Below are 13609 nucleotides of genomic sequence, written 5' to 3' on the forward strand. Positions count from 1 at the left end.
TGGACAGACTATTGCGTCGAGTTCCTTATTGCTAAACCTGGAGACTTAAATGGCGCTGTTTCGAGTAGATTATGTAGGTACCTATGTACATTTTAGCAGCTATTCGATAAACTGGAAACGGCATTGATTAAAATTCCAATGAACATAACTCTATTTCGTCGAAACCAATTTAAGTTAAAGCTTACATCGAATTAGTTATATCGGAGTTTTACATATCGTACCAAGTTCTAAATCAAACCTATTTATTTATAAGATTAAAGTTATTTAAATTGCACATATTAAATTTAATGCATAATGTTATTAGGTACAAATATAACTTAGTATATACAGCGATCTAGTTAAATACTTAGATGGAATTTATTTAGTGAATGTGAAGTTGCTGAATATTAGAATTGTAAATATTTATTGATAAATTCCTGCAGAATTCTATATAAGTGAACATCCTATATGCGACACAAATTGATAATAATTAAGTTAAATATGTATAACTTATACTAATAAAATTGCATAGCCATTACAGTTCAATTTGCTATTAAAATTACTTCGCTCAGCCACACGCAACATAATATTATATTATGTAAATAAATGAATACACGAATCGACATTAGAAAATAGAAAAAATGATATGAATAATGGTAATATGAAAATTATTAAGCAGTAACAATATAGAAAACTCACTTTAACGTCTTTGTAGTTAGCCACGATCTCTGAAGCGAAGGTGTTGTTCCCGATGATGGGCTTGTTCTTGACGCTCGGGAAGATGATGCCACCTTTACGGCTCGTGGGACGTGGACTTGTGGGACCCGAACTGTTGCCGAGGCTGCCCATACTCGCCGGAGTTACAGTCACAGTTGCACTCGTCGGGCTTGCACTGGAGTTGCTCGGAATGGTCGGGCTGTATGCGATACCACTATTAGAATTAGTAAATAGGCCTATCACCTAATACTCTATGGACATATTACATCATACTCTACTCTGTAACATAATGTAACATTCGCAATGCAAAAATATAGCACACGCATAAGAAATATTCGCAAAATGCAATTTGTAAACAAAAATATTTCACCTGTTGTTTATTATGTATGACGGAGGAGTAGTCATCGGTATCGTACTAGTAGTCGGATCAGTGGAGGGCTCATCCACTCTATATCTATTTGGCGCGTACTCCACCAGCCTGTCGATAGTAGGATCCAGCAACAGCTCAGCAGGCACAGGCCGCTGTGCTAATGTAGCTACATCATCTTCCTGTTTCTTTAGGCGTTTTTCCACCATATCGAGGTTTTCAATGATAAGATTTGTTTTCAGACGTAAGTCACTATGGATTTGACCAATAGCACGCTCTTGTCGTTGTGTTTGGGTTAAGAGTTCATCCGATTTTGGAACCAAATCATCAACCGAGCTCTTTGTTCCGACTACCACGTCCCACACTTCGTCCATTTTCTCAGAAACGCTCATCATAGGAATAATTTTATTGACTAAAGTATCAATTTTGCTAGATTTCTGTAGTGGGGACTGTGTACTCGTAACTGTGCGATTTTTAAAAATATTGTTAACATTTATCGAAGCGGCTTCCGGTTCCACAATAGCAGCGTGGACGTCGGCCATCATGTATAGCACTTTTCCCAAATTTTCAGAGACAAGATTTATGTGAAATTGTAATTTGCGGTCTACTGTTGACATAGAAGTTCGTAGTTGATCAACTTCCTTTGTGATTTCGGTTATGACTTCTGAGTTAAGACTTTTTGCTATTTCGATTACATTGAGATTGATCGGTTTCTTTTCACTTGCTTCTGCATTAATATCATCAACAGGCAAAAAGTTATTATCTATCTGGGTTTTTAACCCTACTAGTTTTGTATCAATATCTGAAACTTTTTGATCCAAGGACTCTAGTTTTTTATCGAGCATTTGAGCATTATTGATTTTATTATCATTATTTTTGGTATTTACGTTTTCCGTTGCACTCTGTTCATCACCTTGAGAAATGTGACTGAAAAGTTTAAAATCTAAGTTACCAAGTTTAGATATAATTGCATCAGTTTTGTGTATATTGTCATTAACTCTTGAATCTAGTGCTTCTACTCTTCTCATGAGATGCTCCACAGCTTTGTCAAGATTTTCAATTCTTTGCAGTTTAGTTTCCAAAGTACTGACGATGACTTCAAATACATTGAAAATGTATTGTTCTCTGAAACAATAAAAAAATACGAATAAATTTTTAATTATGTACCATCTTAGTTCGGTTTAAATACGCTTATACATTTTACCTTAAATATGTTCAAAATGGCATAGCATGTTTTAGGAATGATCAATGAGACGAAAACTTAAATTGACTTGATTACGAAATAATCCACCGTAACTATCAAATGAATGCTGCAAATATTTGAAGGTATATCTAAGAACTGATTTTTCAATCGAAAAATTACTTTTATCTGAGGAATAAATTTGACATTTCAAGTTTTTTTTTTAATGAAAATATTGTATTGAGTTTTTGTATAGGAAATCAAAATGTCAAATTTATTCTTCAGATGAAAGTTATTTAACGATGAAAAATCTGGTTTAAATAATCTTTGAGTAAGTTAAATCTTCGATATCATTGATATACTTAAGCTATTTTGAGTCAGATAATGTTTATTTGCAAGTCAACATTTTTGTTCAGGTCATTGGGTAACTTGCTCTTTACCTTTTGCAGGGTATTATAAGATTATTTTGTCACCTGTTCTTGCTCGTGAATTGCTCGTTTAGTAAACATGTATCTAGAAGGCTCAGCCCGTTCGCTGTTACGCAAATCGCCTTTGAAATTATGGGCACTGGCCGTAAAGTGGAGTGGCTTGAAATCATTTATTTTACTGAACCGACCACTCACTGCAGCATACCCGTACCAATTATATCTATAGATTATCAACATTTCTTCTCAGCAACAAAATACGAGTACTCTAGTCGCATAGCAGGTGGTAAATAAGTTATTTGACCATTTTGCAACGGCAAACCCATTTCTGCACAGAATGCGATGACAATGTATTCAAATACCAGCTATTAGGACACCTACGGGCTATTACATCTAAGTTTTAAACATAATAGGCCAGTTTACTGTATTTTAGCTTTATTAGTAGGTAAGTAGGTACATACCTCCTTACTTTGTATAATTAGATTCTTTACATACTCGTAGGCATTACTTAAAAGTTACCCTTTGTATTAAACTCAAGCCTAAAATTTGCCTTAACTGATAATGGAAATTACGCAGTAGCTATTTCCACGAGAAAGCGATTATACGTAATATATAACCACTTCCAAGTTACAAGGCGTTAATGATCAATAATAATTATTGAAATCAGTAGTAAATACTTCTGAAATTCTAGCGTTGTCTTTTCATTAGGCTTCCGTACTCTAAGGGTGCCAACGGGATTTGAATTTACAATGAGGCGCACTGAGGGTTCCGTACTTGGGTATTTTTTCCAATATTTTGCAAGATAAATCAAAAACTTATAGGTACATAAAATAAATAAAAATCTGTTATAGAATGTACAGGTACAGCCCTTTCATATGATACCCCTCTTGGTATAGGTAGCTTTATTTTACTTTGAAAATTGAAACACATTTAAATTTTTTTTAAATTATGTAACCACAAATTCGCGGTTTTCAGATTTATTCCTGTACTTGTGCTATAAGACCTACCTACCTGCCAAATTTCATGATTCTAGGTTAACGGGAAGTACCCTATAGGTTTACTTGACAGACATGACGGACGGACGGACGGACGGACAGACAGACAGCAAAGTGATCCTATAAGGGTTCCGTTTTTCCTTTTGAGGTACGGAACCCTAAAAAGTCTTTTTGATTTAGTATTTCTCTTAGGTTTCTTTGTAAGTTCTCTTTAAATTTCTTTTTGATAAAATAGAAGTAGATATTTTACTATATATTTTGTTGTGGAATGTATAGCATTGCTAATTGGTAAGCAGAAGATATGAGGTAGCCCATTGTATCTCGGTTGCAGTGGCGACGACGCGGGCGCTTGGCAGCGATTCTGTTCGTGCGTTAACGATTTGAATGTGGCTCAGGGTCTCGGTGGTGTACAGCCATCACTGTGATTGCGACCGCGCAATCCAAGCCAGTCTTTGTTATCCACCGTTCGTGAAGATATATTTCTTCTAAATCATACACCTACTTAATGGATACCACAACCAATGAGCTACGGTTATTAGATACATGTTTTGTATCCCTCGTACACTGTAATGTATTAAATAACTTGGATGTGAACTAGTTCACAAGTAGGTATAGTACGCGGCAGGTCCAATTTCATTTTTGATCGCGACTTGCACACGATCTGTTTTTTCCGGGACAAAAAGTAGCATCCATCCTCCTGTATGCAAGCTAACTTTGTACCTTTCGCCGTGTTTGCATGCTGGAGATACGGGACATTTTTTATCCTAGAAGTTCAAATAGTTCCCACCGTTGAAAACATAACATATCCACGCGAACGAAGTTACAGGCTTTAGGCATAGTTGTTCCTCATGTAGTAGTGGGCAACCTTTAAATAAGTTATTATAATAGAGTCTTCTGAAACTGTTAATAGGCTGTAATTGCTCGGGAAGTAGGTACGAGTTTTATTTTGAAAAATTTTAGTTCATAACTTTTTTTAATAAAGATTATAAAGATTATTATCGTGGCGGCCGGAGCGGCGATACTAGCGCGGACAGGGCCAAGAGGCACAAAAATGTTTTTTTTTTAATTTATAGAGTAAATAAAATAATGAATATAGGAAACAATTTCATATTTTATTTGTGCCTTTTGGGGTAGAAAACACACAGGGCCTTATAAAAGGCCTAAAATGTAAAGGTGTGGCAAAAAATAAAGGTACCTACATTAAAACTTATTAAGTTTTTAATGTAACTTTATCTTTTATAAGCTTTAGTTATAAGCTAGACCCTTTTTAACCCCCAAAAAGAGGGGGAGTTATAAGTTTGACGTGTGTATCTGTGTATCTGTGTATCTGTCTGTGGTATCGTAGCTCATAAACTAAAGAACCGATTTTTTTTGTTTGAAAGGTGGCTTGATCAAGAGTGTTCTTAGCTATAATTCGAGGAAATCGGTTCAGCCATTTGAAAGTTATCAGCTCTATCTAGTTAGTGTAACCTTCACTTGTCGGGGGTGTTATAAATTTTTAATTTACATTTGGTAACGCAGCCAGCGTTCTGGGCACCTTGCCTCGTTACAGTGGTTTGTAATTTTCATATTTATTTATTTGAATTAAAAATTACCCATTGGTATGTTCTTAGTCTTAGATGCTATCTCGATTATGAACGCGGATAATAGTTGCAGGGTTTTATTGAAAGGCGCGGAGTAAGTACAGAACTTAGAGGTTCTTGCGCAAGTTACAAGTAGTTGCCTAATGAAAAGTAGAACACAGAAATTATCCTGCCAGTGTATAAATTAAGTCATTTTAATTATTTTGCTAATAAATGCGATAGTAGCACATTTACAAGAACCGGATGCTATTTACTCAAATGATGCAGAATTCTTCATATTGTACTCGGGGTATACCTACTGAGGGTACTGTACTTAGATATGTAAGTATAATGCCAAAAAAGGTTGTTATATATTTTACATAATGTAAACAATGTTGTAGGCTTGTTCATTGTGCAATTTTTTAGTTATTCATTTAATCCAATTAGTTCAACATTCGCAAGTTACGTTAATTTTAAAGGGAGTTAATTACATTTTTTTCGATCGGTTCTTTTTTGAACGGCCACCCGTTTACGTAAGATAATAATTATGTTGTGACTTGTGATATGAATTAAAAAATATATCAATTGAAATTTTTTCTTGAAAGGTTATTCAAAAAATGAGAACCCCGCTGACATTTTGTGATGACGCAATAAATGTTAATCATTTTATGGCTTTAACAATTACGAGTAAAAAGTGAAAACACAAATTTTTCTTTCCTTGTTATTATTTTATTAGGGCCTCTTTAGGACACATCAGAGCCACGGTAGTGTTACTTTAGGATCAGTTTAGGGTTTGGTTCCTTATCTTATCTTGGTGATGATAATGATATTAGTTCCAGTAACGATTTTTCATCTGAGATGCTTACCTACCTACCTACTTGCAATTAAAAGAATTTATTCCATATAGGAAAGCTTATGATATGAAAGCAGTTTTCTATAGTATAAAACCGATAATAGGTGTCTAAAGTATCTACCTATTTAAGATCTATGGTAATGTATCTTTGTAGAAACATATTTCGTGTAACTACCGTATCAATGATGCTAAGCCTTATCCATACCAATATTATAAATGCGAAAGTGTGTCTGTCTGTCTGGCTGGCTGCTACGTTTTCACGGCCCAACCGCTGAACCAATTTTAATTAAATTTTGGTACAGACTTGGGATACATCCCGGGGAAGGACATAGGCTACTTTTTATCTCGGAAAATCAAAGAGTTCCTATGGGATTTAAAAATTTAAAAAAAAACCGAAATCCACGCGGGTGAAGCCGCCAGCATCCTCTAATACCATATATAAAGGAAGGTATAAACATGTTAATATACAAGTATACATATTATTATATTTGGATAATACGATATTTAATTATAATATAATATAATTATAAAATAAAAAAGAGCAACTTATAATTAGTTTTAGGTAAAGTAGGAAATATAACTAGAGTTAGTTTTGCCATTTGTTTTGATTAATTTCCCAGACTCGTATCTGTTTTATAATCAAGATGGAAAGTTGGACTTGCGTAGGGCTGTCTTAATTAGACACACGTAGCCGTTTATCTGTTGATTACATAAATAAACAAATTAATTCAAGGCTTCACATGCGTAACAAAACACCGATTGCTAACCAATTCGACGTTTTCCAAGAAATTTCGATAAATCTCAGTAGAAAAAGACCCGCAACGCATAGCGATTTCTAACTTTAGAGGTAAATTAAATCGCTAATTACAATTGAATAGTCTTAGGAAACTTTGCCTTTGCGTTAGGTAGGTTCACCACGTACAGGCTGCGTATGTACCTATGCCAATACTGACTGTTGCTTGATTGAATTTTAAAATATCTTTAAGAGAAGTACCAGGTAGCGTGTTCCTCAGCGTCTCTCATACAAACATAGCTACTTTGATTCTCATTTAAATATTTTGTAGATTTTGACGGTTAATCAAATTTTCGTTCCAAAAATCTAGGTTACATCGGCTCAAAGATTTGCATTTATATCTTTGAGCCCGTGCAATTTTGAAACTATAAGTACGTATTTACAAAAACCACAAACACATATTTATTTTTAGAAAGGGTCTGAAAAATGTGATGGAATCATTGGGATTTGATTGGCTAGTCGGGTTAGTTTCACCGTATATAATTCAAATTAGAAGAAAATTAATTTTTAAATAAATAATTGGGTTTGGGGCTCTACCATCTTCCGCAATTGACAGCTCACGGCACGAGCTTATAATAGCAAACTTATAGCTTATTTTGTACTAAATAATAATTGGAGGTTAGTTGGAGGGGAAAGGGGAATGTTAGTCATGATCAAAATGACTAATATTCTTTAAAAAAACATTAATTGATGTTTACTGCAAATCATAAATGCCAAATCACTACCCATATTATAAATGCGAAATTGTGTTTGTTTTTCGGTTTATTTGTTTGTTGGCTTGTATTTAATCATATTGCAATGGAGCAACGAATTGATTTATGCATGGTTATAATTAAGGACCTGGCGAATAACATGTGACACTTTTTAACCCGGAAAATCAAAGAGTTCCCACGGGATTTTCAAAAACCTAATACATGCAGATGAAGTCGCGGCATAAGCTAGTATTCAAATTAAAACCAAACTACATCTGTATAGAAAGCGCTGAGGAGTGCGCTAGGGCTACTTTTCTTAACGACAGATCGTTAAGTACCTTTTGACTTTTAAGAAAAATTAAGAAAGTTGTACGCGTAAATTACGTGAATGTGTCTCATATTTCTCAGCTTCATGTCAAGGGTCACTAACCGCGACCGATCTTTTAGTAAAAAGATGTTGAACTGTATATTATGTGATTCATTCAAGTGATAGTGTGTAGAGACGGTGGTAATATTTCTTATGCAACAGATACATAAAAACAATGGACGTAGAAACAGATAATGCTGTAACTAGTTATGTAGAGCTACAGAATACAAAATCCCGTGGGAACTCTTTGATTTTCCGGGATAAAAGTAACCTATGTGCTAATCCAGGATATCATCTATCTCCATTCCTTTCAGCCAAATCGGTCAAGTAGTTTTTGCGGGAAGGAGTAACAAACATACACACACACACACACACATACACACAAACTTTCGCCTTTATAATGTTAGTGTGATTTTCAATTATAAAAAATAATAATAATAATGTAATTGATTAGTAAATATCCGAAAACCGACAGGCTCTTTGACTAAACACTATCAAATCGAAATATAAAATATCGGGTCATAGAGATTGCTGTCTTGGTTGTAAACAAATATCGGCTTGTAATACCGGTTTTCTTACTTTTTTCTACAGGTATGTATATTAGGTGGTGGAATGGCGAACCGATAAAATCAGACAGATTTAACAAGAACTATACCCAGTTATAAATGCAAACTATTGAGTACTATAAGCCTTATAAGCTTTAAATAGAGGTGATAGCGTTGTGGTTAAGTCGAGGGATCGGAGGTTCGATCCCGGACACGCACCTCTAACTTTTCGGAGTTATGTGTGTGTTAAGCAATTAAATATTTTTCTTTGACGGGAGGGAATCTGCCAATCCGCAGCTAGCGCGGTGGACTATGGCCGCAAACTATTTTCATTCTGAGAGGAGATCTGTTCTCAGTAGTGAGCCAATGCTGCTAAAGGTGATGATGATGATTATAAGCATCAGTGCCTTAGAGTTCATTTTATTGCATTGAGAAGCTAAATACTTTCAAATATACAAAAAAGGTCAAATGCGAGTCGGACACGCACACGAAGGGTTCCGTACCATTGTACAAGATATAATATGTAGAACACTGCAAGTTAATGTGATTATTGTAATTTTTTTTTTTTGTGAACTCGTTTTAATTTTTTTTGTGATGTAACCACCAATTCACGGGTTTTGGATATTTTGCTTAACTTGAGCTATAACACCTACCTACCTGCCAAATTTCATGATTCTAGGTCAACGGGAAGTAGGTACCCTATAGGTTTTGTTGACAGACAGACAACAAAGTAATCGTATAATATGAGGGTTTTTTATTCCTTGTGAGGTAGGGAGCCCTAAAAATCTTAGAGACCGCCCGCGCCGTCTAATTTTTACATGAGTGAGGCTTGAGGTATCGATGCTTGGGTTGCCTCGTGCCTTTTCGATGGTATCATATCGGTTTGATTGACACCAAGTGCCGGCGCGTCTACCACAGCGCCCGGGGAAAGGCGTTTATGTAACGTATCATTAATGAAATGATTTAAAACTGAGCCGAAATCAATTCCATACAAATATTATAAATACGAAAGTGTGTCTCTCTGTCGGATGGCTTTTTACGGCCCATTTGTTATAACGATGTTTGCAACCTGGAAAATCAAAGAGTTCCCACGGATTATTAAAACCTACATATCTACGTTAAAACCCCATTATTCGTTTAGCTAACCAATTTTTATGAAATTTTGTAGAGAGATAGCTTACATTACGGAAATTAGCATAGGCTACTTTTTAATATGGAAAATCAAAAAATTCACACGGGATTTTAAAAAACCTAAATCCATGCGGTTAAAGTCTTGGGTATCATCTAATTCGTTATATAAAGGTGAACAACTAAATGCAGGACACTGAAGAATCAAAATGGCAAAGGAACTGTTAAATAAATTGTGAATTTACCGCAAGGAAAGAGTACGTACACCGAAATTCATTGGTAAAAAGTAGACCAGAATGCTGCAATATTACCGTTGTAATGTTTTGGGTAACAATTTCAGTACCAAGTTGCCAATGAATACGATACTCTTTATCTTAGTTTGGTAAATTGTAAGAGACATGTTCACCGAGCGTTACAGACTCAACGTGTTCTATTAATTTTATTAAAGCTGACAATTTCATAAGAGAGGCGACCTTGGCGAAGGCCTCTTTGAAATCAACTTAGGTGTTAAGGTGCGTTTCGAAAGCACACATGCGACTGAAGTTTATGTTTGTGATTTAAAGTCCACTTGCATGACAGGCGGTCAAAGTTACGTTACGATGCCATTAAATTTTGGCACGAGTTACTAAGTATTCATTAAGGTTTAAAAAGGTTGGAAAAATTATTCACCGTTTCCGGTTTAAACTAAACAATCTGAGTATTTGGAGCAGTTTTCGGTTTTCATTGTCAATTGTGTTAAATTGTTTTGTAATAATTATGAATTTAGATTTGCTATTAAACTTTATAAGATAAACCTCTTTGTCACAAAAAAAGCCACCATGATCGAAACTTAATAGTCGCTGAACGTTCCTCCCTGTGTTGGGGACAATGCACAGAGAAACTTGCAGCTTTTTATAAAATAACGAAGGTCTGAGCCTCACAGGCTCTGTCTCTATTCCAAACATGGTAAAATTTTCAATATGGGACCGCGGTAGATCTTAGCAACCAACAAGTACTTTAATCCGGTGAGTGGATAGTACAAGAGACCACAATGGGGAGTTGGGCGCGTATCATAGGCATCAGCATTATCAATCAGTTAGTTAATGTTTATTATCTTCCAACGGCCTTACAGCCATATCTAAATAGGAGGTAATTTACCATAGAACAAAGAACCTCTGGTAGAATGCTTGGCGTGATCGACAGTAAAGTTATTACTAGAGACTGCGTGAGAATTGCAAAAGCTTTTATGTTTATTATTTTATATTCAGCTCAATTGTGATATTTCTTAAGTTAATATTTTTTATTATGTAACTTCTGTGATATGGCCGAAGATATTCTCAAATAATATGCGTTTTTAAATCAAACATTTTATCATCAATCAACACACAATGCATTCTACAAAACCTTTTATTGGTTTTCTCAAAATGGCACTATGTACCTGGTAGGTATCATATACTGGCAATGGGGAGGACATATAGTTCGAAAAATTATAGGTCCTAAGCCGGAAAGCGCAGCGCTGGAAGAAAAGTCTCTAGAAAATAAAATAAAAAAGAGTTAAAGTTGTAAAACGAAATGCGTGCGGATTTCCAAAAAAAATATCAATATCAAATTACCCGGTATGTGATGACGTCACCTCACAAAAAATTGCCATCTCGACCTGTCGCTAACAATAAGTTCAATTTGCAAACTTCATAAAAATTATAAGTATATAGTATATAGTAATAGTATATAGTAATAAGAGGGCTCTCTCCGTCACTCGTTTCATACAATCGTAGTTCCAATTTCATTTGAATATTAAGCAACCAAAGTCCTAAAGTTTCTAGAATATGTCTGCAAAATTTCATGGACTTTGGTTGCTTGATAATCAAATGAAATTGGAACTACGATTGTATGAAACGAGTGACGGAGAGAGCCCTGTTAATACAAAACATGCATATGATGTATGGTCATAGATTTTAAAAAAAAACGTACACAATGCTATTAAACACGGCAGGAGCTTATATATGTGTACATTTCCCAGATTTGATATATTAAGCTGTAAATTTTAACTATAGGGTCAATGAGATGAAAATCTTATTCACATTTTTTGTTAGGGAAATTGCAGCATAAATCTAAGATTATTATACCTTTAGTACAGTAGATACGCGTTCAAAGTGAGCGTCTTACCTAGATACGGGTTGTCCTTGATTTCTATATGAAAATCATCAAGTGAACTAGTAACAAAATAATTATATATTTATAATTATAGATAATACCTGCGATTTCATATGCGTGAATTCAGGTTTTTCAAAAATTTCATGGGTACTCTTTGATTTTCCGCGAATAATTCAGTCACTCTCCAAATCTATTAACTAAGTATAATATATCCATGCCAAGTGTAAATTAAAAATTTATAACACCCTCGACATTATGAAGATTACAGTAATAACTAGAAAAGAGCTAGTAACTTTCGAACGGCTGAACCGATTTTCTTGGATTATAATAGCTAAGAACACTTTCGATCCAGCCACCTTTCAAAGAAAAAAAACTAAATTAAAATCGGTTCATTAGTTTAGGAGCTACGATGCCACAGACAGATACACATCAACACAGATACACACGTCAATTCAAACTTATAACACCCCTCTTTTTGGGTGGGGGTTAAAAAAACGCACTTTCGCATAGATGACTGACTAATCACCAAATCTCAGGAATTTTAATGCGTTTAAATTTGAACTTCTGGCAGCAGAGTATACACGGTCAATAGAAGGTATTGAGCCTCCCCCATCCGAAGCCCATAAAAAAATTTACCCCGCAAAGGTTTCCTCGGGATTTTTTAATACATAAGTAATAAGTATATATCCACGCAGTCGAAGTTGCGGACACCATTAGGTACCTATTTAATATTTCGAAACTTAGGCTATATTTATTGCAATAGTCTCTATTAATTTGAGGACTAGAATTTAGATTACACGATGTGGAGTTGAGGCTTAGGTTCCTATTTATACATATCTTTGAGAAATTAGCATTCTGATTTCGGACCAATAGCATAAATAATATTTTGCAACTGTACCTAATTACTTTTGAACGTAATATACAGATCTATTACATTTTCGGAATAAATATGAATTGAATCGACTAGGTGGACAATTATTTATAATGTATTCGTTTAACAGGACTCTCTCCGTCACTCGCTTCATACAATCGTAGTTCCAATTTTATTTGAATATTAAGCAACCAAAGTCCATGAAATTTTGCAGACATATTCTAGAAACTAATATCTGTGTCTGTGGTGTTTTAGATTTTTCTAAAAATATGTAGTTTAAAATTACAGGGGCTCAACGATTTGTATGTAAATTTTTAAAACCGCGTATCTTTGAAACCGAATATTTTAACAGAAATCTGGAAAACCACAGACATAGATATTAGTTTCTAGAATATTTCTGCAAAATTTCATGGCCTTTGGTTGCTTCATATTCAAATGAAATTGGAACTACGTTCGTATGAAGCGAGTGACGGAGAGACCCCGCTTAAGATTTATTATTATTGGGGCTTGTCCACATTCCACTAGATTTTAGCTATCCTAAAAACAAATTCACTACGAATTTACTAAAAACTGTAACTCACGTAGGTACAAATATATTTTTTGGTTGATATTCTTTTATATAAAAACTATTTGTTTATTTAATTCTATAGAACTTTTGAACAATGAAACTAACTCTATATTTTTTAGTTTCAGTAAATGGTTCAGTGATTTTCAAGTTTGTTTTTTCAATAAGAAAATCGATAAGGCCGACTTAATAGAATTATTTTCACATTTCTGTCATAAAAACTAGCTATAAGTAATATTATAATGTCTGGCGCCAATTTGTTACGTCTTTTTCCATTTTTTTTTACGCTTGATGCTATTACTCGTATGTCAGACACTTTCCCACAAGTGTCAACAACAACTACACAGTTTCCCTCAATCGGTAAACGATGTGAGAACACAGCAATTATTCTATATCTAGAATTAACTATACATATAAAAAGACTAGTTTTAACTAAC

The 13609-nt window shown here is 34.5% G+C and overlaps 1 protein-coding gene across 1 annotated transcript in view; it reads right to left on the reverse strand.

Annotated features, from left to right (window-relative positions):
- The window catches only part of LOC123880606 (angiopoietin-related protein 2), an 83067-nt gene that overhangs the window by 12752 nt on the left and 56706 nt on the right, over positions 1–13609 (reverse strand). Inside the window, exons 2-3 of the mRNA XM_045928804.1 lie at positions 1067–2188; positions 679–895 (exon numbers count right to left, since the gene is read on the reverse strand). Of these exons, the coding sequence (XP_045784760.1) occupies positions 679–895; positions 1067–2188 (1339 nt within the window). The remainder of the gene's footprint in view (positions 1–678; positions 896–1066; positions 2189–13609) is intronic.

The sequence above is a fragment of the Maniola jurtina genome, chromosome Z, assembly GCF_905333055.1.
Source record: "Maniola jurtina chromosome Z, ilManJurt1.1, whole genome shotgun sequence".
Classification (NCBI taxonomy): domain Eukaryota; kingdom Metazoa; phylum Arthropoda; class Insecta; order Lepidoptera; family Nymphalidae; genus Maniola; species Maniola jurtina.